This window comes from Phalacrocorax carbo, chromosome 7 (genome assembly GCF_963921805.1).
Source record: "Phalacrocorax carbo chromosome 7, bPhaCar2.1, whole genome shotgun sequence".
Classification (NCBI taxonomy): domain Eukaryota; kingdom Metazoa; phylum Chordata; class Aves; order Suliformes; family Phalacrocoracidae; genus Phalacrocorax; species Phalacrocorax carbo.
In genome coordinates, this window is record NC_087519.1 from 44,538,685 (window position 1) to 44,565,907 (window position 27,223).

Below are 27,223 nucleotides of genomic sequence, written 5' to 3' on the forward strand. Positions count from 1 at the left end.
GAGAATCTAAAATGCATTCAGATTTAAAAGAAAGAGACTCAGAAAAAAACCAGTTGCATTCAAAGCAGATTTCATCTTTCAAAAATGTTAACTGTTGCTTAAAGCAAAGAATGGGCTTCAAGGAATTGTTGGTATACCTGTTGATCCCTAAGTCTGGACACTGGCAACACAGTGTGGATCTTGATCATAAGCCAGCAACATGCCCTTGCTGCAAAGGCAGCTAATGATATCCTAGGCTGCATTAGGAAAAGTACTGCCAGCAGGCCGAGGGTGGTGATCCTTGCCCTCTACTCAGCACTGGTCTCCATCCTTGTAGATATTGGAAAGCTGTGTGGACATGGTCCTGGGCAACAGGCTCTAGGTGGTCCTGCTTGAGCCTGGCAGTTGGACATGATGACCTTTAGAGGTCCCTTCCAACATCAACCATTCCATGATAAATATGAAAAAACACAGAATACCTTCTTCAGGCAAAATACAAGGGAGGATATGAGTCATGTTGAAATCACTGAGACCATTTGTCTCTGCTGCTAATGGAATGAGTCTCATTAAAATAATGAATGGTCTTTACAGGCAGTGCAAAATGTTCTTGGCCATTAACATTATATAAAGCTATAGAAACTTACAGAACAAATACAGTGTTTGATGCTTAATAGGGATATCAGTGAAACTGATGAGTGACTATAAGCTTTCATTTTAAGAAGACTCCAGGTCACAGAATACAGTAGAGATACGCTTCTGGTAGACATTTTTGGCATTTTTATTTTTTTTAAATAAACTGTTGGCAAGTTGATTCTCCTGAAATTTTTATGGGAAGAGAAAACAGTCAACAAAATAATCCAAACATATATATGCCACTATGTAGGAGTATACCAACAGCGAAAAGACAGAAAGTATGAAGCTGCCATCAAGAAAGGGTCATAAGACTTAACAGCCTAAAGACAGAGATTTTCAGAGACCACCACTGGAATTTGTCACTTAAGGAGGTATCAAGAACTGAAATTTTTGACCTTAGCTCACCAATTCTTCAGTTCTTTCTTGTGTTCTGATTGTGTCATTTTAAAATCAGCATGAAAGTCATATAAGACTTGAGCCATATCCATCTATTGTACAAATCTTTGATACCTTTATCATCATTAGGTTCATTTTAAATCTCAAAATACTTTTTCAGTTTATCAGAGGAGGAAAAATGCTAGGTTTATTTTTTCTTTCCTGCCACACGGAAGATTCTTCTATGTTGTTAGGGAAGACTAATCTACATTCCTGTTTAAAAGTAGCCAAAGACAACACAAGGATGTAATTTCATTCTGCAAGATACAGTAAAAGGAAAAAGGCCAATCAAAAGGCCAAAGGTCAAGAGGACAGCAGTTAGTGACAGCTCCAGAACTGTTTAAATATTATAGAGATACCAGTTTATTAAAAAGCCCAGAAAAAGACATGGACTCCTTGTTTTAACTTGTGTAAGAATGGGTATCCAGTTTTGTGGCCCCAGTTCATCTTGTCTGTGTCCTAAAATTCCCTGAACTCCAGTCCCAGGAATGCAACCTCACTACTCACTTCCCACATTCACATTCTTGTTTTCTCAGTTCCCATTTCCTGCAGAGAGCAGGGTTGATTCCTAATCTACAAAGCAAAAAGTCTAACACAATTTGCCACATAAAAGAATTCCCTAAAGTCCACTTCACTTGCAATTCTAAATATCAAAATCCAAGCTAATTTAGAAATCCTCCAAGCAGAAGTGATTTTCTTTGCCATTAGTAGGCACTTTTATGCTTCCCTGATGCAGATGTTTTAAACTTCTTATAAGAGCTTTGAGTATCTCTTACCGTCGATAATACCTGTCAGACTGTGAAACCTCTTCTCTTAATGCTTATCTGTCACCATAGAAGTAATTTCCAAATTCTGATTTAGAATTTTAAGGCAAGTAATCACAGCTTGGTTGTTAAATCAAAACATCTCAATTAAATGGGTACTGATTTACTGTAATTGATTTGTCTTTAAATTAATTAAATCAAATACATCAGTCACAAGTTCTGAAGAGTCAAATAGATAAGTGCAGTAGGTATATTACTGTTTAGTCACTGGTATACTGGAAGATAATGATTATATTAAAACTTTTTGCCTGGTTTTAAAAGCTATGAAGTGTCAATATCAAGTTCCCCAGGTGATAAGTGTCACATCCTTATATGCCCCATTGTTGAAATTTTCAGTTACATGCTAGCACGCTGCGTATTTGTATCTATTAGTAAAATTCATTGTTGGACTTTTACAGGGGGATCCAGGAGAAAAAGGGCCCCCAGGTCCTCCTGGAGCTGTTGGAACTCCACTGCTTCCTATAAAAGGTTATAACTAGTTTTAATTAGTCTTCCTGCTGTTCAAAGTGTGTAGGACCTATTTTGTGAAGGTGTGGGAAGGTGATTGGTAGGGATTCATGGGCCAGGATCCTAAAACATTATCTTCCTAGTAGCCACATGCTGTGTTTGGTTGTGTCACACTGATCTTACCAGAATTACATTAAATATACAAGTTTCAAATTAAATGTTTGCTTGAAAGATCTTTACACATACAGCCACAGCTAGATCTGCAGGACTATCCTAGGATTGGATTTAAGCATATTTAAGAAAAAGCTATGAAAAATAAGCCCATCCTGGATAATAGATGGCAAATAAGAAACCTGGCCTTCCCATTGTAATTTAGCATTCCTATTTTCAGAATTGCCAAAACACACAGATTTTAGACTATGATTAAGCTTCCTATTGCATAGCAGAGGTGAAATCCTGGAACTAGTAATCCCAACAGAATACCTGTCCACTTTATCATCTTCCTAACTAACCCTCAGGCTGGGTTTTTACATCCCAGCTCCCTTTATCCCCATCTTCGTTACCTGTTTAGTGAAAAGCTGGGTGGAAGTTCTTATTTCATAGCAGGGGGCTGTGGGGAACAGCCAAGCCTGCTGCCTGGGAGGGATTTGCTTTGGCATCTAACACTTGGGGAACCTGTACTGTAAGAACATTTTAGCAGAGAATATAAAATAAATTGTGTTTCTAGTGCAGAAAATGCTGCTTGTGGGCACAGAAGGAAGTTACTACACAACCCCAGTTCAGCAGAGCCTTCCCATTAGATCAGGGCCTCATCTGAAAATCAATTAAATCTGTTTTATAGATCTAATTGTGTTTCCAGGCCATGCAACAAAAAACCCCATGCTTAATATCTCAAGTAATATTTAAAGTTAATCATGTGCACGGTGTGTGAGTGGATACATTCTTCAGAGAAAGAGGCCTTTAGCAGAATTGTTTGAGAACAGAACTACTACCAATATTTTGTTTTTCCAATTTAATGAAGCCCTTTATATCTGATTCAGGTTTCCTTTATCAGTCTGTAATTGCAATTTTTAAATTTAAGCATTATAGCAATTTTGAAAATATGTTTTTTAAAATAAGGATAATTTCAACTAGAATGATTCTGAAATTACCTCCCTGTGTGCGCTGCCAAATGTGCGTAACATGAGATGCACATTTATTTTAAATGCTACATATATTTATTTTGGGCAAACACTTCTTCCAGCATTCTGAAATATGTAGCACAAGGATACTACTCTGAGTGATGAAGATTTAAAACTGTGCCCACCAAATGGGCAGGAATCCGTAGAAAAGTAACCAAATCCTCCCACCTTAAAATTAAATTGTTACACATTTTAAAATCTTTCATAAAGACAAAAGAAGTTACTCTATTTTACTTATGTGTAGTTCCCAAATTATAATTTTGGTTGCAGTTTGATTTAGATTTAGATTTAAGCTGTCAATTGCATAAGGTGTTTAGTTCACAATTTTTTATAATTCTTTGTAGGTCCACAAGGAGATCCTGGATTTCCAGGTCCTGCAGGTGATATGGGGTCAGTTGGACCAGTTGGTCCTGCAGGCCTGCTCGGAAGACCAGGAGATGATGGAACAAGTAAGAGAAGCAGGGGAAAAAATGTGAATGCTATACCAGTAGGAGAGAAAGCAGCTAAAACTGTTCTTTGTCTTGCTTGATGCAAGTCACCAACAGTAAGGATTTGAGCTCTACAGAGAGTTCATTAAAAATACTAGCTCAGCACTTAGTGGTCAAAAATGAACCCAAATAATCCAAATAGAACATTAGGAACTGCTAGAAAGGAAGAGAAGACAGCAGAATGCACTGTAAATCCATGGTATGCCGATATCTGGCGTGCTGTGCTCAAAAACTCTATTCTCCATCTCAAAGAGATAAAAAGGAAGGTGATGAGGATGACTTTGCTCTGTGTAAGGAACTAGAATAACTGGGATGTCAGGAAAAGAGACAATGAGGGAGGAGGAGAAGAAGGAGTAAGAAGGTCTAAAGCAGAAGCCTCTTTTCCTGGGAATCCTGGAAAACCTAAAGATTCAGATTTAAGTCTTTGTTATGTAGAAGCTCTTCTTCAGGACAGTTCATGAATGGTCTGTAATTTCCTGCTTGATATCTTGTGGTACTCGTTACTGTGAAGCTGTACGGACCAAATACCGTTATTTTCTTTGTAGGTCTGCCTGGCCTGCCAGGAGTAGGTGGGGCACCAGGACCTCAAGGTTTTCAAGGTGACCCTGGTTTTCCTGGAACAGGTGAATCAATCCCAGGAAGACCTGGATTTCCTGGACCACCAGGCCTACCAGGGCAGCCAGGAAGACAAGGCTTACCTGGACTACCCAGTAGGTTCAACAGCAATTTATATGGCGAGAATATCATTCTGCGTATTACTAGATTCATTGCTTTTGTTGGGCCTACAAAAACCATAGAAGTGAAAAGTGCATTTTGACAGATATATCAAACTTTACATGTGATGCGGAAAACGTTTTTCCCATTAGTTGTCAATCAGTGATATCAAGATTTTCATAGTTTTCTGGGTGATTTAAACCCACAAAGTAACGTACATTAAAAACATCCCTAAAAATTTATCACCTGAAGTTAAAAACACAGCAAACTGGGGAGGAAACCGAAATCATCATCCTTTAGCAAAGAAACAAGAGTTGTGAAGTTCTACAGTGGAAAAAGGAAGTAGTGGCGACAAAAAAACTATGTGTCAACATCAACTCTAGCCAGACTGACTCTTGCAGTATGATCTATAAGCAACGACTTGTAAAGCATTTCACAAGATCTCTAGGTCTTCACATGATGGTAACAGGATAAGGGAGAGGAGAACATGTGACCTAAGCTGTGGAAACAATCAACCTGATTTATACTAGCTGTACAATTTGGTTTTTTCAAAGGTGTAATCTGTGCTGACAGAGGGATCCCTGGAGAACCTGGAGCAAAAGGTCAGATAGGCCTTCCAGGAAGAAAAGGTGAAAAAGGAGAAAAAGGTAAATATGCCTGGATAGCACAAATTTGAATGAGACCTTTGTCAGATGTGTCAGACCTAAATTTGCAAGACATTTATGGTAAATTGGAGGATAAGGCCCATCAGAGTGTGGAGTTAAATGGCTTGTTGGCACTGGGGCTTCTAAATCAGAGGTCATGTCAGTGCAGCGGTTATTCAGCACTGTAAAGAGAGACTGACACGCTTCACTCCTTTGAAGGCCATAATGAGATAAAATGGTCTGTGCACTACTAACAGAGAAAAGAAAAAGGGTAGTGTTATTTTTTGTGTACTAATTTTGCAACTGTTTCAATGTAATTTTGACACATTCACGTAGGAAATCAAGGCCTCTGCTCGTGTAGTGCTGGTCCTCCTGGTGCCCGTGGTATGCAAGGACCTCCAGGTACTCAAGGAAGGAAAGGACAAATGGGATACCCTGGAAGACATGGAGAAAAAGGTGACCCAGGCTTATCTGGTGCAATGGGATCACCAGGGCTCCCTGTGAGTAGTTTTCGTAAGCTTCAGTAAATAAATAACATCAAGTTACCACTTATGCAGGAGGCATTTAAGCAGAGTGGTGGAGGAACTGCCCTGAAAAACTATCTGAAAGCTTTATCAACTTATTACAGTCTTGTTGGAGGAGGCATTTTATTAGCTTCTATCTGATTTCTCTTGTAGCAGTGAGCAGAGTTTTACACTGAGGGACAGAATCCCATGCCCTGTTTGTGTGGTGGGCTGGAGGCTTAGGAAAGCCAGTAAATGTTCATCTTGTTTTGTTTTGACTTGTTTTTACTTTTAGTTTTGAATACCCATTGCTTTTCTTGAAAAAAATGTAGATGCACAAATTGCTTCACTGAAGATGATTTTTCAGTTATTTCAAGGGAAAGCATTTCCAGCAAAATCTTGTCAAGGCAAAGAATTGCATGACGTCAGCAGGTCAAGATGGATTTTATGTCAACATCGACCTGGGGGCAGGCAGGGTCTGAAGAAAAAGGAAAGGAACCCTTGATTTGATTGAGGCATTTCAAGTAATTTTCTTTATAATTTTTTTAGAAATTAATTTAAAAACCTAGTTTATTTGATATGCTTAAATTTATTTTATGAGGCAGTTTGAACATAATGTAGAGTCTCATTCCCGCAGACTCTGAAAGGCATTGCTATTTTTTAGTGTTTATCCCTTTACTGTTCCATAGTACTTCATAATCTACCATTTTCAGTCACTACTCAGCTGAAGTTTGTTCTCCACAAGGATCATCCACTATAGGCAATGCCTTATCTCTCCATGACATACATATTGGCAATGAAGCTGAAATGGAATAAAAATTTTGCCCTTGATGTAGTAGTTGTTAGAAAGAAAAACTCCTATAATCATCAAAATAAAGAGTTTTCATTTGCTTGAATAGCTTCCTTACAATGTAACAATTTCATTTCAAGTTCCTCAAGAGCAAAAACTGAATTAACTTTTTGGCAATAAAGATTCTGAGTACTAAAATCATTTGACATCAGCATACAATGTTCATTTTTCCCTAAGATTAGTTCATTCCACTGTTAACAAATCTGACATCCAGATTTTCATGGAAAAACCCTACAAAGATTTTTGAAGGCAGGATGATTTATTGGACTTACTGTGATTTTCTTCCACTTGTTCTGGTCTGGCATGTGGACTGTACATCTAGGATGCTGCGTACAAAAATTATGTCAAATAGAGGGTTTTTTAAATATAATTTCTTGTGTGTGAGAGCAATTTCTTTGAAAATATAGGTAGATATGTGTGTCTTTATGACTGTTCCATTATGGGGCTTTATGTTTGGGGTTTTTGAGGTTTTGTTTTGTTTTAGTAGCAGAACTCTTTTTCACATGAGGAGTTGCTTGAAAGTTCCGTTCCAGGGATCGATATTAGGCCCAATGTTATTCAGCATCTTCGTAAGTGATCTGGATAACGGGATCAAGTGTAGCCTGATGAAGTTTGCAGATGACACCAAACTGAGCAGGGAAGTAGACACTTCAGAAGGGAGAGCTGCTCTGCAGGGAGATCTGGATACGCTGGAAGAGTGGGCCAACAGGAACCTTATGAAGGTCAACAAGGAGAACTGCAAGGTCATGCACCTGGGAAAACATAATCTGGGAGTGCAGCACAGACTGGGATCCACCTGGCTGGAGAGCAGCTCTGTGGAAAGGGACCTGGGGGTCCTGGTGGACAGGAAGCTCAACATGAGCGAACGGTGTGCTGCTGTGGCCAAGAAGGCCAACAGGATGCTGGGTTGCATCAAAAAGGGCATCGCCAGCAGAGAGAAAGAAGTCATTATCCTGCTCTACTCAGCGCTTGTCAGGCCACGCCTGGAGTCCTGTGTACAGTGCTGGTCCCCGCTATACAAAAAAAAGATGTGGATGGGCTGGGAGGGGTCCGGAGAAGGGCCACCAAGATGATCAGAGGACTGGGAAGCTGCCATATGAGGACAGGCTGGGAGACCTGGGTTTGTTCAGCCTTGAGAAAAGGAGGCTCAGAGGGGATCTCATCACCATGTACCAGTACTTAAGGGGTAGCTACAAAGAAGATGGAGACTCTCTTTTCGCAAGGAGAGGACAAGGGGGAATGGGCACAAGTTGCTCTTGGGGAGATTCCAGTTGGACACCAGAGGAAAATTTTTCACAGTGAGAACAGTCAACCATTGGAATAATCTCCCCAGGGAAGTGGTTGACTTAGCCACCTTGGACACGTTTAAGATTCAGCTGGACAGGGTGCTGGGCCATTTTGTCTAGACTGTGCTCTTCCTAGAAAAGGTTGGACTAGACGATCTCTGAGGCCCCTTCCAACCTGTGACTCTGTGATTATGTGAAAGTTTCCAGAACATTTTCTTTCAAAAGAAAAAAACCCAAAACAAAACCAATGTGAGACTGAAGAAAGAAGGTGGAGGGGCTCTGTCATTCTAGTTCCAATGGTTTCATTACAAGCTTTGCATTTGTTTCTATTTTTCTTTTCTTAAAATCCTATTACCTGAGTGCATTATGTGAGATTTCAATCTTCTTGTTACTTTTGAAAATACACTTTAGCCCTTGTGGTTCTGAAGTAAAGCTTGATGCCTTTTCCTGAACACTTTGGTGTTCTTGGGGTACTTAAGTGAGAAATAAGGACAAGTAATCAGTTTGGAAAGAAATAATTCCCTTCAATACAGAAGTGCTTTGATGTAATTGATTTCCTACATATATATATACTTTTTCAATGTTTCTCCTCTCTTTTCTTCCCAAATATCTCATTTCACTTTTCAGACACTAATAACTGGTCACTGCAAACTTGAAGATCTAAACGTTTTCACAAATAGTCACTGCCGGTTTCAGATACACCACATTTTTCAGAAGTCTCCTGCCTGTTTTACAATTGTCATCATTTACAATCACTTTATAAATTGTATTTTCTACACCTACTTCTGAAGGAAAGATTTTGAATAACAAAGGAAACTGGGTAAATAATACCCCAGTTTTTCAAACTTAGTGGCCTTTTACTTCTGTTTAAATTTCACATGGTAAAATATATTTACCCACGTGTACTGTTGGAAGATCAGACCCTCGCAAACCACACTCTGCTTGGAGAACTGAGAGCACAAACCAGCATAAAATATAGAAAGGTACTTCTTTTCCACTCTAAGCCTGTCAAATCATAGATTCTTCTGACAATACCAGGTACCTAACTAGACATAAATGAGACTTTTTATTGGCAGCTTTGTGGGCTTTCACTCAGCAAAAAAGCATCACTTACCTACTGACATGTTCACTTCTGGGAGGACAACCTCATCCAGAAGTCACCGTGCTCCAGAGATTCCCTTCCTGGGTAGCCTTGGTGGATTGTGGGTTGAAGTCTGCAGTGGAAAGAGTTTGTGAATTGTTTGCATCTTAATATTCATGCATTTATAGCTACAGCTGTATACAGGCGTTGACCCAATTCTTCTAGCATTACAATTTCTTATAGTTGTGGATCTGCATTTGGTAGGGTCAGGCTGAAAAGGCCAGGTGCCATTCACACACCTCTTTATAGACATCAAAAGATATAAGCGTTTCTTTTTGGCATGTTACTTTCATTGGTCTGGTTCTGGGAAACAATGCAAGAGCAAGAGATGAATATCTAATTGTCCCCTCAATTCCCACATTGATTCCTTGCTGCAGATAACTGACAAGTCTTTTTTTTTTCTGTCAAGGGGGCACCTGGTTCTGCTGGACAACATGGTGAAAAAGGAGAGAAGGGTGATCCAGGAAGAGTTAGAATAAAAGGTAAACACACATTTTATCATTAGCATTTTTGTTTCCTATGCCATGCCTAGGCAATAGTGTGAGAAAACCATATTCATCTACTCTTTATTAAAAAAGTCATAAGCTTACTAAGTTACTTAAGCCTAGAGGTCATGCATATCCAAACTGTTTTCTTGGCGCCATCCCATTCATTTTCGTCTTGCTAAACACACGATCAACACAGTGTTTTGTTTGTTTTGGTTTTTTTTTACTCTATAGTTGAGCCATAAAGTTATTAATGCTAAAATCTACTTTTCATGTCATGTGATTGATAATCAGAGTCTTACAGAGGTCTGTATAGCAAAGACTAAGCAGAATACAATTATTGTGAAAGCTTGAAAAAATATTACTGTATAGAAGCCACCTCTTAAAGTGTCATATACCAGTATCCCAGCTGTTATCTCAAATTAAACCACCAACATCCTTCTTCAGAAAAACTCAAAGTCTCAACGGCTCTTCAGATCCCTGCTTCTATTTCTAAAAATTACTTTTGACCAGGCATCAAACAGAAACAATAGGCCACCAGTTGCACAACTGAAATTTTTGTAATTAAATAGATCAAAACATCTCCACAGTTATGGTTATGATTTGCAAAAGCAAAAGAAAGAGGACAACAAATTACAATAATCTGATGGAAAATCTTAGTTAGAAATGCTAAACTAATTATTCAGGCAAAAGATTGTCCATCTTATCGTTTGTGAAAAGTTAGCTTAGCTTTGCATGCCTGTGTTTGTTTACAGGTGTTGGAGCAGGGCAAAACATTTGCTGCTTATTTGCAGAGGATTTCTTGACACAGCAAAATGAATCTTTGGGTTAAAATAGTTTTATTGCCCTTTATGCATAAATTACATTTTCATCAGTATCAATGCAAGAGAAATCTAGGGGTAAAAAAAAAAAAACAAAAAACCTTTTGGGAATATTGATGCAAATATTCCTCATCATATGGCATTTCTATATCCTGATTTCACTGAAATCAAGAATAAAACTCTGATTTCAATAGCAAAATATTTTTGCTTTGTATATAGCATGAACAAAAGCCACATTCTTGTGGTGCCTGTAAACACGTCTTTTACAGCGAGACCAAGTTGTTCCATGAGGTGTCCGAGTACATACTGCCTTCCTAAGCCTAAAATACCTTATTAAGGAAATGTGAATTCAAGAACTGGAAATTATCATACAGATATGATGAATGGTTACCCAGTGTCTACCTGAGCAGAAATAAAAAACCCCCAAACTTACTGCAAATATTATACTTCTTTTTTTTTTCAAATTGTTTTAAGGAATAAAAGGTAAAAGAGGTCCTACTGGGGTTCCAGGATTTCCAGGCCAAAGAGGTAATGATGGCAGAGATGGGGAACTAGGATTGCCTGGGGAAAAAGGAGCTGAGGTACATTTGACTTTCTCAGATTTTTTCCATTTCAGTTAACAAATTGTCTTATGAAGGGGCTAGCTACTTAATAAAAAGTACCGTTTTATTCCAGATTCCTAGCAGATTAAACACTTTTAGAATTTTATGTTAGCCTAGACCAAAACCCATCGTTTTTATCCATTGAAAAATTAATTCCTTGGAATTATTACTGTTTATTTTGGTATTCCTGTGTATAATCTTTGCATATACTGTGTGCCAATATTATGGGATCAGGAAGAAAAACCCCACAAAACTCTACCCTTTGTTCCTATTGCCTTTGAATATTTAAAACTACTAACATCATCCATGTAGTCACTTAGTTGTTGAAGAGTGCTTTCTCCAGATAATTCTCTAACATGGCTTTTGATAATCAAAGAGAGGAAAGAAATAAGGTCTTGTTATTTCTTATCAACATTTTAGGGTAATTCTGTAGCACCACTGCCAGGTGATAAAGGATTCCCTGGGGTCCCAGGACTTCCTGGGGTAAAAGGACAGATGGGATTGCCTGGTTTGGGGTTTCCCGGCCCTCCAGGAGCAAGAGGTAGCCCTGGAGACATTGGTGATACCGGTAGTATTGGGCCACCTGGTCCAAAGGGCCAGAAAGGTAATTTTGAATGTTTAAATTAAGAACCAAATAACAAAATACATGTTTGGTAGCATCCATTACAGTTTCATATGTATTATATACAGTATTATTCATTCACAGTGAAAATAAATTTTGGCAAGCTCAGTGGACATGTGAAATATGAGCACTGAAAGGTACCATACTCAGTATTTAGCAGCAGGTGCTTGTGAGAATATGAATTGCTAGGGACCTTAAACCTGCAAAGTGCCACTTGAACACTCAGAGGAATTATTTTCTGGAGTGGAGAGTATTCCTGAGTGCAGGGATTTGCAAGGCAATGCTTTTTTGCTGAAGAGGCAGGAAAATACAACTCATGCTTAAGGCTTGGTCTTGGTTTTGGTTACAAAAAAATCCCTACCAAAATAAAAAAATCTACACTGATAGCAATATGCATGAACCAGAAATGTACGTAGATTTGAGATTAAAATATTATTTCTTACTACAGAAACTATTGTAAAGAGAAATGTCTGCAACAAGTAAATAAAATCTTTCTTTGCAGAATACAATTGTATTACAACCATTTGAATCATTACCAATATTCTATACAAAATAAGCATCATTAAAAATATATTTTAAGATTCTCCATCAAACCTTAAGTAATATGGAAATAACAATGTGCATAAACAGTCCCTGCTCTTTACCGTTGCACATCCAGTTGGTTAATTCCACAGAAATGTTACAGTAAATGTTCAGACTCCATTTATTCTAAAATCAAATAGGCCATTTTCTTTCTCCCTCTTGTTTCAGGTGAGACTGTCTGCATTACATTACCATACCCTGGAAATCCAGGTCCCCCAGGTTTTAAAGGTGTTCAAGGTATGTTTACAGATGGGAAAATTTTTGTTTTAATTTAAATGGAGTTTTAAGTTGCTAATTATAAAAAGAAGCTATCCTAAAAAGATACACTCTTCTAGTTTTTCAACAGATACATCTCTCAAAATATAAAACTGCAAATACACAGGAATATACTCATCTGATAGAATCAAGGGCCTGACAGCTGCAGTTTGCATGATCAAAAGGCGTGCAGGCTGCCTCCATAGAAATGACTAAATGAAGGTAGCTTGAAACTCTGTCCTGCCTCAATTAAAATACATGAGAGAGTCTGTAAAATATGCAGATGGCTGGAGTTGGACAAGGCCCAGAATGTGTACATCTGGATAATGGGGAAAAAAAGGTGTGAGAGGCCAAGATATGCTGCAAGTTTGTAATTTCTAAAACCATGTTGCTCATGGCAAGTTGCAATTGAGCTACTTCAACTTGTTCAACTTAATTTAAATTCAAAGAATTCATCGAGGAACTGGCAAAATGTTGCCTGCGATCACCTCCAAAACCTTTGAAATACCCCAGAAAATCCTGATCCTGAAAATGGAGGTGCTGGATTTTCAAGCTGCTTAATACGGTATTACACAGCTCCCTGACACCAGTATTGTAGGTGGTAGCTAAAATTTATACAGACATGAAGAATATGGATTAGCATATTGAGCTCATCTACACCATTCCAGAGCAGCATTATAGCACAGGAGAATATAGGACTTTGAGTTAACACCTGTCGTTCACTAGGTTAATATTGATGTTCTGAAACATTAAAATGTTACAGGAGATTTTTTTTTCTAATTTTCTCTGGTGATTTGCAGTCTCCTGTTTGTGGATTAGCAAACAAGTCCATTTAGAAAAACAGCAACCATGCATTTGGTCATGACTTGGGTGGTGGCTCCCGCCTGAAGTGTTAGAAGCAGCTGAAATCCACTCGTCTTCAAAGTACATGAATTTGCATGGGATAGAGATGCATTACTGTTTCATTAGGCCACACATTTTAGAGCTCTGTCAGTTTTTTACGTATTTTCTTTCTGTTTCCAGGACCAAAGGGTTTAAAAGGACTCCCCGGTCATCCTGGACCAAATGGCTTTGATGGGCTAAAAGGCCATCGAGGCAGGCCAGGAGCAGGAATCCCTGGGCCAGAAGGTGAACTGTGCTTTTCTTAATCCAGGAGACCTGCCGGTCAAGCTTGTAACATATACATGCAGGGCAAGGTAGCTACCATGGTAGAATAGAATAGGAAGCACATTTCAACAAAAGCTAATGGAAGAGGAATCTTTACCAGTTTCCCTTTCTTTCCTCCAGCATTGCAGGCACTGCAATAACCTAAATTTCAGTGTCCAGAGAGGAAATATTCTCAGAAAATTGAGAATAATTAGTGTAATTTTAGCAAAGGGATTGAACAGGACAAGAATGACAGCACACAAGATAGATGCTGCCCCAAAGCAAACCACTGTCACTTCCCATGGGAATAATTACCTGCTTCAATTCTTGTGTATCATTAGCTGTAAATGAGAAACCTGAAACTTAATCTATTATGTTATTTTTCTTTGCAAAGTCATAATTCTGATTAAATTTGTATTACAATATTCCACAGTTTCTGGGGGGGGGGGGAAACAAACAACCAACTTCTGAATTATGCCCTATCTGAATTTAAAAATCATATCAACAGGCTTTCGAGGCGAAGCTGGTGATCCTGGTGATGAAGGTGAAAGAGGATCTACAGTTGATGGTAAAACTGGCCCTCCAGGTCCACCTGGCATAGATGGTCAGAAGGGTGTTCCAGGTGATACCACATATGGTCCTCCAGGAATCCCAGGCAACAGGGGACTGCCAGGACCCCCTGGTGCACAAGGAGCAAGGGGTGATCCCGGCATTCCTGGGCTTCGAGGTATGAGCCAGTTTTTATGAAGTATTTTCATGTGTTCAAAGGAGACAATCTGAGCAAAGTTGGTACTGATTCAGATAAAACTTACTCTTACCTGGATCCATAACGGTGACTGTGAATGGTACGCCCTATTTTTACATTTACATTTTTACCGTTAAGGTTGATCAGCCACTGAGATCTGCACTGCAGGAAGGGGAAGATGCCTCTACCCAGTCCATGGAGTAACAGTGCAACTTCCTATTCTTACTACTGTTAGTTGCTGCCTCATGGCCCTCTGTGCTTAGGGCCTCCTGCGCTGCCACTCAGATAGTCACTCCTGCTTACTCAAATCTGAAAAGACTGGCAAAAGGTGGGAGAACACTCAGGGAGAGGGGAGTGAATTTCTTACCCCAGAGTTATACAATATAATAATCCTCAGTACCTTGGGCACTACGTTCCTCATTTCTGCACAGGAGTTTTGCTGGTTGCTGCAGATGTCTCCACAGTGCCACTTCCTTCCCACTTCACAGCAGATACTGCCGTTTGCTTTTATAGGTCTTTCTTTTGCCTGGCCCTAAGCAGACACACACACCCTTCTGTGCAGTGAACACCTATAAAACTGACCCCAGTGTTGTGTAGCTGGTGCAGGCCAGTGAGCTCCTTCCATTCTGCTCCTACACATCAGAAACTACCTTTTTGTGCCATAAAGTCATCCTTGCCTATAGGTGAGAGTTGAATTTGTATTTGTTCCTTAAAGAAAGAAGATCTCCACAACAGCCAATTCTGAATTACAGAAAAGCATCAGTTTTCACAAACTATGCAAAAAGTAGAGAATAAGTAAGATATTACAATAACTGAACATGTACATTTCAAAATTGCAGTTAGGAATTCTGAGGGATGGTGAATAATGGAAGTAAAACATCTTATAATGTTTTTTGTTTCCAGGACAGCCTGGTACCCCAGGATTTCCAGGTGCCAAAGGTTTTAGAGGCCCAGAAGGTGATATAGGAGCACCAGGCTGTCCAGGCTTCCCTGGTTCACCATGTGACATGGGCTTACCAGGGCCACCAGGACGCAGAGGTGTCATGGGTCTGCCAGGACCTCAAGGTACACAACATCCATCAGGTTGCCTCACAGCTCTAAGCTTTGCACATCTTTTCTATCAGATTTAATCACTTGGTTTTTCTGGCTGGCATGACAAGTATTTCCATGGGGACTACTCGTTAGTGGGAGCATACATTTTGGTTTTGCACATTTCCTTAATCTCAAGGTATGTATAATGTGCATCACAGATGTTTCCCAACTTCCCTTCCCTTCCCATGCTGTTCCTTAGCTGGCCAAGTCACAGTGTGTTAACTGTCAAGTAGTAAATGGAAGAGTTATCCCATATTCTGTTGTCATGAGTAATTTAACTGAGCTCCTGTCATTACTGTGATACTTTTATCTTCCTTATTCTTAAATGGAAGTGTTATTTAGGGAGAGCTAGGAGACATATATTTCAAAAGTATTTACAAATTACTAGGGATTTTTCGTAGGGCGCTTCTACTGATACGTCTCTCACTAAAGAAATACAATAAAACAATCATTCCAGGTGAAAATCTAGGCAGAGCTAGGACTCCAGCACGGTAGCAAAGTTTTCAAGTTATTTTGCCATGTTTGATGATATTGAAATTTTTACTAAAATCTATCACTTTCTACTTTTTAGATACAATTGCTGAACTCATTTCCATCATTTACATGCATAGATTAAAGCTCTTTTTCTCAGGCTTACCAGGCTTTAAAGGTCAGAGGGGAGACAGGGGCCTAGCTGGGCTACCTAGAATCAAAGGTCTCAGAGGCTCTCCTGGCTCACAAGGTCCTCCAGGTCCTCCAGGCTCCCGAGGACTGCCAGGACTTCCAGGAAATAAAGGATCACCTGGTTTCCCAGGACAAACAGGTATGTTGAACTTCCTGCAAACCACCTCATTTATAACTTCCCTTGTAGAAGGAGCTGTTTCTACTGCTGTTAAAGCTAGGAAGTACTTTGCACCCTCTTCCCTTTCCAGCTTTGAGAATAAGACCCTCCAGCAGGGTAGAGGCAATAACAATAGCATCCTTTGTTCTTTGTCTTAGAATAAAACAAAGAGGTGGAAATAGTTTGATGCATTTTGGGGCATCCTGGTGCTTTAGTTATTTTACAACACTGACATAATTTTCCATGGTGATAGAATCATAGAATGGTTTGGGTTGGAAGGGACCTTAAAGATCATCTAGTTCCAACTCCCCTGCCATGGGCAGGGATGCCTTCCACTAAATCAGGTTGCTCAAAGCCCCATCCAACCTGGCCTTGACTATTATTTCCTGACTATTTGTTGTTATAATATGATATAATAAGAACAATATACTTTTTGCTACATCCAGACTATCTCCTTTACTGATGCAGTCTGTGATTGTATGCTGATGAGTATTTGATTCTTGGAGAAGTAAGGAGTGGGGTCAGCACAACTGCTACCTTGGACTTCTGGAGGGCAGACTTTGGCCTGTTTAGGAGACTGGTTGACAAAGTCCCTTGCGGGGCAGTCCTGAAGGGCAAGGGAACCAAGGAAGGCTGGACATTCTTCAAGAAGGAAATCTTAAAGGCGCAGGAGCAGGCTGTCCCCATGTGCCAAAAGACAAGCTGGTGGGGAAGAAGACTGACCTGGCTGAACAGAGAGCTTTGGCTGGAACTCAGGAAAAAAAGGAGAGTTTATGAACTTCCAAAGAAAGGGCAGGCAACTCAGGAGGACTACCAGGATCCTGAGGTTATGCAGGGAGAAAATTAGAAGGGCCAAAGCCCAAGTAGAACTTAACCTGGCTACTGCTGTAAAAGACAATAAAAAATGTTTCTATAAATACTTAAGCAAAAAAAAGGTGGGCTAAGGAGAATCCCCATCCTTTATTGGATGTGGGGGGAAATATAGTGACAAAGGATGAGGAAAAGGCTGAGGAACTAAATGCCTTCTTTGCCTCAGTCTTTAATAGTAAGACCAGTTGTTCTCTGGGTACCCAGTCCCCTGAGCTGGAAGACAGGGATGGGGAGCAGAATGGAGCCCCCATAATCCAAGGGGAAATGGTTAGTGACCTGCTACTCCACTTAGACATGCACAGGTCTATGGGGCTGGATGGGATCCACCCAAGGATATGGGGGAAGCTGGTGGAAGTGCTCACTGAGCCACTTCCCATCATTTATCAGCAGTCCTGGCTATCTGGGGAGGTCCCAGTTGACTGGAGGTTAGCAAATGTGACACCCATCTACAAGAAGGGCCAGAAGGAGGATCCAGGGAACTAGAGGCCTGTCACTCTGACCTTGGTGCCTGGGAAGGTTATGGAGTACATCTTGAGTGCCATCACATGGCACATATAGGACAACCAGGTGATCAGGCCCAGTCAGCGTGGGTTTAGGAAAGGCGGATCCTGCTTGACTAACCTGATCTTGTATGACAAGGTGACACACTTAGTAGATGAGAGAAAGACTGTGGATGTTGTCTACCTAGACTTCAGTAAAGCCTTTGACACCATTTCCCACAGCATTCTCCTGCAGAAACTGGCTGCTCATGTCTTAGACAGATGTACTCTTTAGTGGATGAAAACCTGGCTGGATGGCCAGGCCCAAAGAGTGGTGAATGGAGTTAAATCCAGTTGGTGGCCAGTCACGGGCTGTGTTCCCCAGGGCTCAGTGTTGGGGCCAGTTCTGCTTGATATCTTATCAGTGATCTGGATGAGGGAATTGAGTGCACTCTCAGTAAGTTTGCAGATGACACCAGGTTGCGCGGGAGTGTTGATCTGCTTGAGGGAAGAAAGGATCTGTACTCAGCACTGGTGAGGCCACACCTCGAATGCTGTGTTCAGTTTTGGGCCCCTCACTACAAGAAGGACATTGAGTTGCTGGAGCATGTCCAGAGAAGGGCAACAAAGCTGGTGAAGGGTCTAGAGAACAAGTCTTATGAGAAGCAGATGAGGGAACTGGGGTTGTGAGGGGAGACCTTATTGCTCTTTACAACTGCCTGAAAGGAGGGTGTAGCAAGGTGGGTGTTGGTCTCTTCTCCCAAGCTACTAGTTATAGGACAACAGAAAATGGCCTCAAGTTGCACCAGGGGAGATTTAGGTTGGATATTAGGAACAATTTCTTCACCAAAAGGGTTGTCAAGCACTGGACCAGGCTGCCTAGAGAGGTGATTGAGTCACCCTCCCTGGAGGTATTTAAAAGACATCTAGATGTGGTGCCTGGGGACGTGGTTTAGTGGTGGGCTTGGCAGTGCTACGTTAACAGTTGGACTTCATGATTTTAAAGGTCTTCTCCCACATAAGCAATTCCATGATTCTATGAATAAGTGCAAAAATAGCTTCACATTATATCTAATACTTATAAAAAAATGTGACCTTGGTCCCAAATCATCATTGGCTAGTAGGCAAAAGTTCTGAAAGGTATACCAAAATCCTGTTTTCTTCTGTCATCTTGGTAGTAGGAGTCATGATTTCCAGTAGCCACATGCAAAATCTGGTCATGTCTTAGGCTATTCATTGTATTTAAGATTTGTTGGGGATAACTGCTTTATTAGTAAGTGTAGCCTAAATCTCCAGGGGGTAGCAGGAGGGAGGGGGAAGGTGTTTGCTTCAAGCCAATCTGGATTTCAGGACAAGTTTGATCTTGGCATGAAGCCATGCTCCAACTGTTGGTTCTGTAGCTTTGCTGATTTCCTGCGGAGCCCTTCTAAACTTCCTGCCTTTTGCTTTATACTTCTTCCTTAGAATAAGACAGCAACAGCATAGCAGACTGAATATGTAAATAAAGCATTTAATATTACCAGGAAACAAAGGGATTCAAGGACCCCAAGGATTCCCAGGACTCCCAGGAACACAAGGCCCAATGGGAATGTCCGGCGTAAAAGGTGAAGAAGGAAAAATGGGTCCACCTGGGCCTAGTGGAGAATGTGGGGATATGGGAATAAAAGGTTTGTAAAAATGTGCTTCACTCTGTAGCGATGTTACTGCCATGTTTAGTTTTGTTACTGTTGTGTTAGGAACATATTTACTTTTTTGTTCTTGTTATAAGGGTATATTCACTTACATTTTCTGAGACACTAAATACTAAATCCATTTATCTCACTTAGGAACGCATAATGAAAAATTACTAAAGAAAAATAAATTCCACTCAAATAAATAGGTACATTTACCACTAAATCAAACAGAGTAAGATCACTTATTCGAACAAACCTTTAATTTTGTCCTATACACATCTGAAACTTCAGATTTTCCAAGTCTTCTATCATATTGCCTGTGTTCTTCAATCTACGTAAAACATTCAGGAAATAATCTCTCTAGATATTAATATAGGAAAGAGAATAACCATCTCCAAGGTGCAGTCACAGACAGCACACTGTGGAGTGGGCAATAAAATCACCATCTTACATATTCCAGACAAGCAGGGAATAATTCTGATTTAACATCACCTTGATTACTACTGAATTAACTAAAAACCAAGAGAAGGATAATAAATTCTGTTTGCAGTGAGCTGAAACAACTGAGAACTGCATTAGTAATTGAAGGCTTTCTCTGTTAGGGAAGCCTTCACTAAAATTCATTTTCAAGACATGTCACTCATGAGGATTTACTTATATTCCATATGTTTGGTTCAAAGGTGAAAGAGGGCCTCCAGGAGGCCGTGGCTGCATTAACATCCATCTTGAGAAAGGACAAAAGGGGGAACCAGGGTTTCCTGGTGAGAAAGGATTTAGAGGTGAAAGAGGTAAGTTCATAAAATAAAGCCCTGCATACATACACATTCATCTAAAGGAAATCACTGTCTTTTTGCACAGGTTTGGACTCCTAGCTGCAGTAACATCCAGCAACCTTATTGTGTTTACAGATTCCTAAACAAGCAGGCTAGTTTCTTTTGGCAATCACTAAGGCAACAACACACAAAGTGTGAAGGCACAGCCATATTCAAAATAAGTGTGAAATAATGGTTTGACTATATTGGTCATTATCTTCTTCTGCAATTAACTGCAGGTGAAAAAGGCAATACTGGTTTCAGAGGCATCCCAGGATTTCCAGGGAAGAATGGTGTCCCAGGACTGCCAGGTGACCATGGCGACACTGGGCTGACGGGGTTTCCAGGATCACAGGGTTGCCCAGGACCAAAGGGCTTTAAAGGAATTATGGGTTTTCAAGGACAACCAGGTGACCAGGTAAACAAAGTGGTAGTGAAATACCCTTGACTTTTCAGTTATCTCCTGCCTCTAAGAAATACGATGAAGGGTACTTCTGTTGTACTTACGCATTAGATGTTCCTCCTGAGAAGAGACTGCCAGTATAATAGGAAAGGTAAACTTCTGAACACAACACTTCAATTGTTTGATTACAGTTTAGCAGGAACTGTAGTCAGAGTCAACAAAGGGCCTCTTCCCTCTCTCCTAGCTGCATGTTGTGATTTTGTTCCATTGCCACTTGGTGGAAGTCCAGGCTACATTGCACTAATTAGGGGGGCAAGAAATAGATGCACAATCAAGTCTTCAACTTTATCCCTAAGAACAGATTGACAAATCACTTACTGCACAGATCATAACATAGCAGCAGGACAAGTATGAAATTCCTATCTTGCTACATGGAGCAGCCAAGCCAATAAATAAGACGAACCAAGTCTTCTGTGCCCATACCAACAGCTTGCACTGAGCAGAACCCAGGCAAGCAATGTTGCTCAAGAACAAATATACAAAACTGCACATATATCACATATGGATATAAGGTAAAATTCTTCACTGGCTTGTATGCTGGGTAGTCAGGCAGTGAGACTGCACGAAGCATAAAGCACGGTTGTTTTTTTGGTAAAGGGACATATCTTTGCTTGGCTTGGCCTTTATTATATTTCTTTGAAGATATAATTTGTTTTGCTGATTATAGGTCATTATTCAAAAGGAAAAATAGAGAAACCTTCACATTTTTGCTGTTACATCACAACATATTTCTGGTTAATGTTTATAGTAAAATTTGGGTAATACACAACAATATTTGGTGCATTTCTATGGTACCTCTTGAATCAATTTACTCAAGCTGTCTATGGGGGATTTAAGCTGTTTAAGCCAAGAGTTAGTATAAACTATAAAAGCACAAATTCAGAATGATTACCAGGTCTAATTTACAGTTTCAAGGAAGTGTTAGTGCCCAGTGTTAGACATGTAACAAAGACAGCGTGCTTTTCTGTTGAGCTTAAGATACAGTTTTGCTATTCATATTGATTGCTGGTCTGTTTACCAATGTAAGAGAACCAAATACTTTTATAGATCATTTCTGCTATGCATATCATATGCTAAACTTTTTTTTTTTTTTAACAAAATCAGGGTGACGCTGGCTTACCAGGAATCCCTGGAAATCCAGGACTGAATGGCCCAAAAGGATCTAAAGGTATGAGTTTATATAGACATGCTTTTGAAAAGAGCAATGTATATGCTCTGATAGATGGTGGGTACTCACTAGAAAAGGGCAAACAGGACAGAAATGAAAATAATTAAAACATGAATGTCATTAAAAACAAGTCTGACTTATCTGAAGGCAAAATTTGTATTTCAGTACATTCTTTAACAGTTTGATCCTTTTAAAGTAGGTCTTCCTAACTGAGAAGATAAGTTTGTGTCAAATTTCATAGTTTAAAAATTCCATCAAACACCTATAAAAATCCACTCTTACAGAGCTGTAGAATTTGTCAAATCAAATAGAAGCAACTGCAGTCATTTATGGTATTATGGTATGGTATTATCAGATATGTAGGATTTTCAAGATACTCCAAAATGATTTATAATTTCTTTTATATCACTTATTTTCCAGTGTTCTCCAGGCTATCATTTTTGAATTCTTGGAACTTCTGAAAGTATAGCGTAACAAATCAGGCGAAGTTCATACCCATGCATGCAAAATTATTCAGTTGAAAAGATCAAGTTTTGCATATTGTTTTTTGCATAGGTAGAGATTAATTTGAAAATTTTATCTATAATATTTAGATTTTTAAAAGTGTTTAAAAGAAATACAAAATGGTGTCATCGATCATATTCCAAATTCCCTTGGAGCAGGATTTCATTACTAATAAATAACAAAATTAAATCATTGCCTGTAAAAAAGCACTAAGTTGTATTTTCCATTTCTTCAAAAATTCAAGACCTTCTCAGCCAGGGAACATATTCCCCCCCCAAAAAAAGTAACTATAAAGAGAACTTTACATGCTAACAGTACTGGGAGAGTTCCCATAAGTTTTGGTTTTTTCATTATGGGAAATTTACATGGATACTGGCAGGACTCGTACTAAACACAAGCTGATTTAGTACTTCAAGACAAGCTGAGCTGGCAGCTAATTTGCATGTGCCAAAGCATTTTTCATTCTGTGTTCTCTCAGTCCCTTTTGTAGCTGTTAATATCTATGAGTAAATTATCTGATCTCACAAAATTGTCCGCTTTGGTTTTGTGGATGAAAAGGATACTTGTATGAAGTGAAAGTCATTGTACCTCAACAGGCAAGAGAGGTGACCGAACTCCTCTGCTTGGTACACATGGTCGAAAAGGGCCTCCCGGAGATCCAGGATTACCAGGTACCTCTCTCTGACTGAAGAAGAAATTGGACTCAAGAACTTAACTTTCTCTAAGTTTTGTTAGTGGAGACAGAGCTCTGCTTCCTGTGCATATGGAGCGGTATTTTCTATTGTTATAAACCCAGGGACTGGAGAGGCATCACAATGTGCAATATGGCTAGTGTGAACATAGGAGGCAGAGTCTACTGTTCCCTAGTACAGCACCGATGAACATACCAATACTTATCAGAATAAAACCTGGCTTGACTATATATTGCTAGCTATTTCTGCTCTTTCAGATATCACTAGAGAGACTAGTATAATTCATTGTTAATAAATAGAAGCAAGGGTCTGAAATATTTTAATAAAATTCCTTTTCTAGTCAGGAAACCTCTTACTGAACTTTCATATTTTTAAACTTATCATGAGATGAAGCATGGGCAACTTTAAACAAATGAATGCTAGATTTTTATTTTTCTTGAAGGACTCTGTGGATTCCCAGGAGAGAAGGGTTCACCAGGTATCCAAGGGCAACCTGGAAGACCAGGAGAGAAGGGTGACCCTGGATACCCAGGAATACCTGGATTTCCAGGTAATGCCAAAGTTTAAAAAATAGTGCCACGTAACAGCTCAAGAGAGATATAGAACAGGAAAATGCAGCTGAGGAGGCACCCCTGTAGAGGAGACTAGAGAAATCAGAGATTGTATGACGGAATGTATTGAAAGCTGTTTCAGTACCTATAGACAGCAGCAATAGTCTGCTCAGTGTCTCAGAAAGCAAGATCCGTCAACTGTTCCCATACACTCCCATACACTTTCAGGTACCTCTAATTAACACAGTGTGCTGCATAGCGTGAAAAAAAATCAGCAGTTTAATAGATTTACGTATTTACAGGTGTTTTTCTCCACTCTCAGGAGCTACAGGTCCTGAGGGCGTGCCAGGAGAACCTGGAGAAAAAGGGAAACGTGGAATTTTGGGACCTCCAGGGTTGCCAGGATTAGCTGGATCCCAAGGCAGAAAAGGTAAAGAGTATACAGTGCAGTTCTACTGGTAATGTAGCAGCACCAGACATAAATACCCCTTTAGTGGTGACAATGGAAAAGGCCTAGCTGTGAACATGATTTTGATCCTGTATTCTCTTAAACTGCTAGACGAATTAAGCCAGTTCCCATCACCTTTGAAAAGTAACATAAATGCTACCTCAGAAAATTGGGCTGCAATCTAAAATGAGTAAGAAAGAAGGTAGAAACAGATTCTGGCTCAGCTGGTGTAACTGATGGCAAAAGTTAAGGAAAGAAAAAGGAGTTTGCAGTAATTCAGGTGTTTCACTTCAATTACGCTGTGTTCTTCCTTTTCACCATGGAGTGCCACTGTTACTCTACAAAACCAGCAGACTGCTATGGATGGTTTTCTTAAAAATCTGTTTTAACAGATTGTGATGAGATAACTTGGGTTGGTTTGTTGTTGGTTTTGTGGTTAGTTTTGTTTTCTCCAAAAACTGATTTTTGGTGGATTTAACATAGAAATTCCTCCAAATCCTAATTTACACTTCTCACAGTGACTGTTATGTTTAGATTGAACAGCAGTTCATATCTACAGTTGTTTTTGTTGGAGAACATTACTAACTTTTACTATACTCAGAATGATATAATGAAATTGTAAGTTACATTAATATTTCATAAAGAAAGGGAATCAACTATGTACTTTGTATCCTCTCCCTGTTATAGTGTGCTTCATAACCAGTTCCTGGACTGGTTATGAAAGAATAGTATTAGTGACCCATATACAGAAATAACAGTAAAGTAACACCTGGGGCTATGATAAATGGTTAGAGAGGACAACGGATTCACTTTTTCAGATTCAGCCTAAGGAAAAATTGAGAAGGTTTCTTATAAACTATTGAAATTTTAAATTAAAAATGGAAAGCATTTATGATTTCTTGCAGTAAATAAGTGGTGCTGATTTAAACTGTCGTGACAGTTTCCTTGCTGGTGCATAATCTGCAAGAGAACATTTCATTGTTGTAAACAATATTTGCAGTGACAGGCATGTCTAAATTGAAAGGTGTCAAAAATACAAAAGAGCATTCTTCTGCTGAAAACTTCTTAGTAGCAGATGGACTCTTTCCTTCTAGTAAGACACTTCTTTTCTGTATTGTGCAGAAGTTATCCCAAGTCCTGCACAGGAAACATAAAAAATTAATATATGTGCTGCAGAGTTCACTTCCAAACAGCAATTCATTAGAAACCAAGTTGCCTGCTAAGCCTTAGGATTCTGTATATTGCCAGCATAGTTGAAAAGATTAACACCTTTGAAATTATACCCAGTAATGAAAACTGAATGGAATTTGTATTCCAATTCAACTGGAGAATATAGATCTTAACGATATTTTCAATAAATATTGTTGCTAGCATTAGAAGTGAAATGGTTCATTGGCTGTCATAGTTAAGTACGCGGCCTAGTCTAACTGGTTCTCACTTACATGGGATGTCTTCTGCCTGAAGAACTTTTCAATTAAAAAAATAATTAGTCAAATGTCATCTACCAAAGCATAATCACATTTTCTTTATTACAGAGATAGTTTTACTAGTTAAGGTCTTAGTCTGGCAAGCTTCACGTGTCTGAGTAATCCCTGATGAAGCAAGTACCGTCAGGAACATCAGCAGAATTACTTGTGCGAGTAGAAGCTGAATTGTATGTAAAATACAGAAACAGTGTTATCCTCTGGAGCAAGAAGTATCCCAAGTCTATTCCTTTGTCTGAAACCCCTTTGAAACCTGTAACCAAATGACCCACCAGTTTTGCCAAATCTGTTCCTATCACCATGTGGCAGGCTGCCAGTGGCATTTAGTAAAAGTGTAGGTCTTCACATTTGATACTTCATCTACACAACTTAGGAAACTATAAAGTGCTAATGACATGGAGGTATTTTTACCCTTCGCTACAAACAACAAACACAATCTCAGATTAGTTCAACTTTAAAAATGGATTAAAAAATGCCTTCTATGTTTTTACTTATTGTGCTTTAGCAATTTTCAAAAAAGCACAGATTATAAAGCAGAAGTTATATCTGACCACCATGAACACTCAGCCTGTGATCTGGTCATCTTGTGAACATCACTAGGGACAAAGCTGCTCTATAATATCACATGTCAGCATAGATGTCAATTACAGATTTGCTGTCTTCAAAGACCTTGTGCAGTTCAGTTTAAAGAATTTTTGTAATAGTGGGATACAAAAAGTATAGTTTTGCATGTGAAATCTGCAGGACCAGGGAAAAAAAAGCCAGGTGAGAATTTAGCTCCTTTCTAGCGCAGCTAGATTAAATTGCACTTACATTTGGAACAGAAGCCGTAAAGAAGTTCCAGCTCTAAAGTTATTTTAGGTGGTGTCTGCATCCCAGTCACCTGGTCATGTAGTGATAACACAGCTAACTTTGGACTAGTTAATCACATGTAGCAGTAGTAGTCTAGCCACAGACAGAAGGTTCGCTATAGAGTAAATTAGCCCATACTGAGCTTCCTGCTGCTAGCTGCAGTATAGAAATACCCAAAGGATTAGAAGGTATGTTTTCTGATTGCTTTGATGTGAAACTGTGTTATAATTGCTATTTTCAGATTTTCACATTTTCCTTTCCAAAAAGACTGCCCTCAGGTGCAATGTGATATTGTCTTCAGTTGCCAACAGAACCAAGCATAGCAAATACCCTGTCCTGAGTCAGAATGTGTTGTCAGAAAAAAAAAATGGGCTCACTTTTAATTGTGACTTTAAAGGATTATTGTGACACCCAGTCATGCCTGTAATATCTCTCAGGTCTTCCTGGACTGCCAGGACTGGATGGCTTGGACGGACTAAAAGGTCAAAAAGGTTCTGCAGGAGCTCCAGGTAAAGAAAGGAAATAGTGATGTGGAACAGAAAATCTTCTTTTAAATCACTGTATGTGCAAGGAATGATGCATGTTATTTTGATATTTGCCTTGCCAGAAGATATCATTAAGGCTCAGACTAAACTTTCAAACAGAATCTAAAGTATGCCTAATGACACATCTGCAGTTATTTGTGGGGAAAACTTTAAAACTTCCATTACTCATATAGTTTTGTTGGGACCTTTCAGGGCTGTTTATAAAACGAAGATGTTCAGTGCAGATGTTTCAAAGCAGAGCCAAGTCTCCAGGTTTTTCATATGTAAAAGATAAAAGTAACAAATTAAAAGGAGACTTGTGAAATCCCAGCCCCATTAAAGTCCATGGGATATGTGCCACAAACTTAAGAGGAACCTGGATTTCACTCACGCTTATCTATTTGCAAC

At 39.4% G+C, this 27,223-nt stretch overlaps 1 protein-coding gene and 1 long non-coding RNA gene across 2 annotated transcripts in view; one reads left to right on the top strand and one right to left on the bottom strand.

The window, feature by feature from the left end:
- COL4A4 (collagen type IV alpha 4 chain) overlaps positions 1–27,223 on the top strand; it is a 77,333-nt gene that overhangs the window by 36,732 nt on the left and 13,378 nt on the right. Inside the window, exons 19-39 of the mRNA XM_064457765.1 lie at positions 2,270–2,339; positions 3,844–3,948; positions 4,533–4,697; positions 5,256–5,348; positions 5,682–5,845; positions 9,535–9,607; positions 10,906–11,012; positions 11,454–11,637; positions 12,406–12,474; positions 13,516–13,620; positions 14,147–14,365; positions 15,287–15,448; positions 16,107–16,277; positions 19,168–19,311; positions 19,998–20,105; positions 20,369–20,547; positions 21,697–21,760; positions 22,861–22,935; positions 23,399–23,506; positions 23,830–23,937; positions 26,729–26,800. Coding sequence (XP_064313835.1) covers positions 2,270–2,339; positions 3,844–3,948; positions 4,533–4,697; positions 5,256–5,348; positions 5,682–5,845; positions 9,535–9,607; positions 10,906–11,012; positions 11,454–11,637; positions 12,406–12,474; positions 13,516–13,620; positions 14,147–14,365; positions 15,287–15,448; positions 16,107–16,277; positions 19,168–19,311; positions 19,998–20,105; positions 20,369–20,547; positions 21,697–21,760; positions 22,861–22,935; positions 23,399–23,506; positions 23,830–23,937; positions 26,729–26,800 — 2,545 coding nt within the window. The remainder of the gene's footprint in view (positions 1–2,269; positions 2,340–3,843; positions 3,949–4,532; positions 4,698–5,255; positions 5,349–5,681; positions 5,846–9,534; positions 9,608–10,905; positions 11,013–11,453; positions 11,638–12,405; positions 12,475–13,515; positions 13,621–14,146; positions 14,366–15,286; positions 15,449–16,106; positions 16,278–19,167; positions 19,312–19,997; positions 20,106–20,368; positions 20,548–21,696; positions 21,761–22,860; positions 22,936–23,398; positions 23,507–23,829; positions 23,938–26,728; positions 26,801–27,223) is intronic.
- LOC135314388 (uncharacterized) overlaps positions 1–27,223 on the bottom strand; it is a 71,071-nt gene that overhangs the window by 6,814 nt on the left and 37,034 nt on the right. The gene's annotated exons all lie outside the window — the stretch shown is intronic.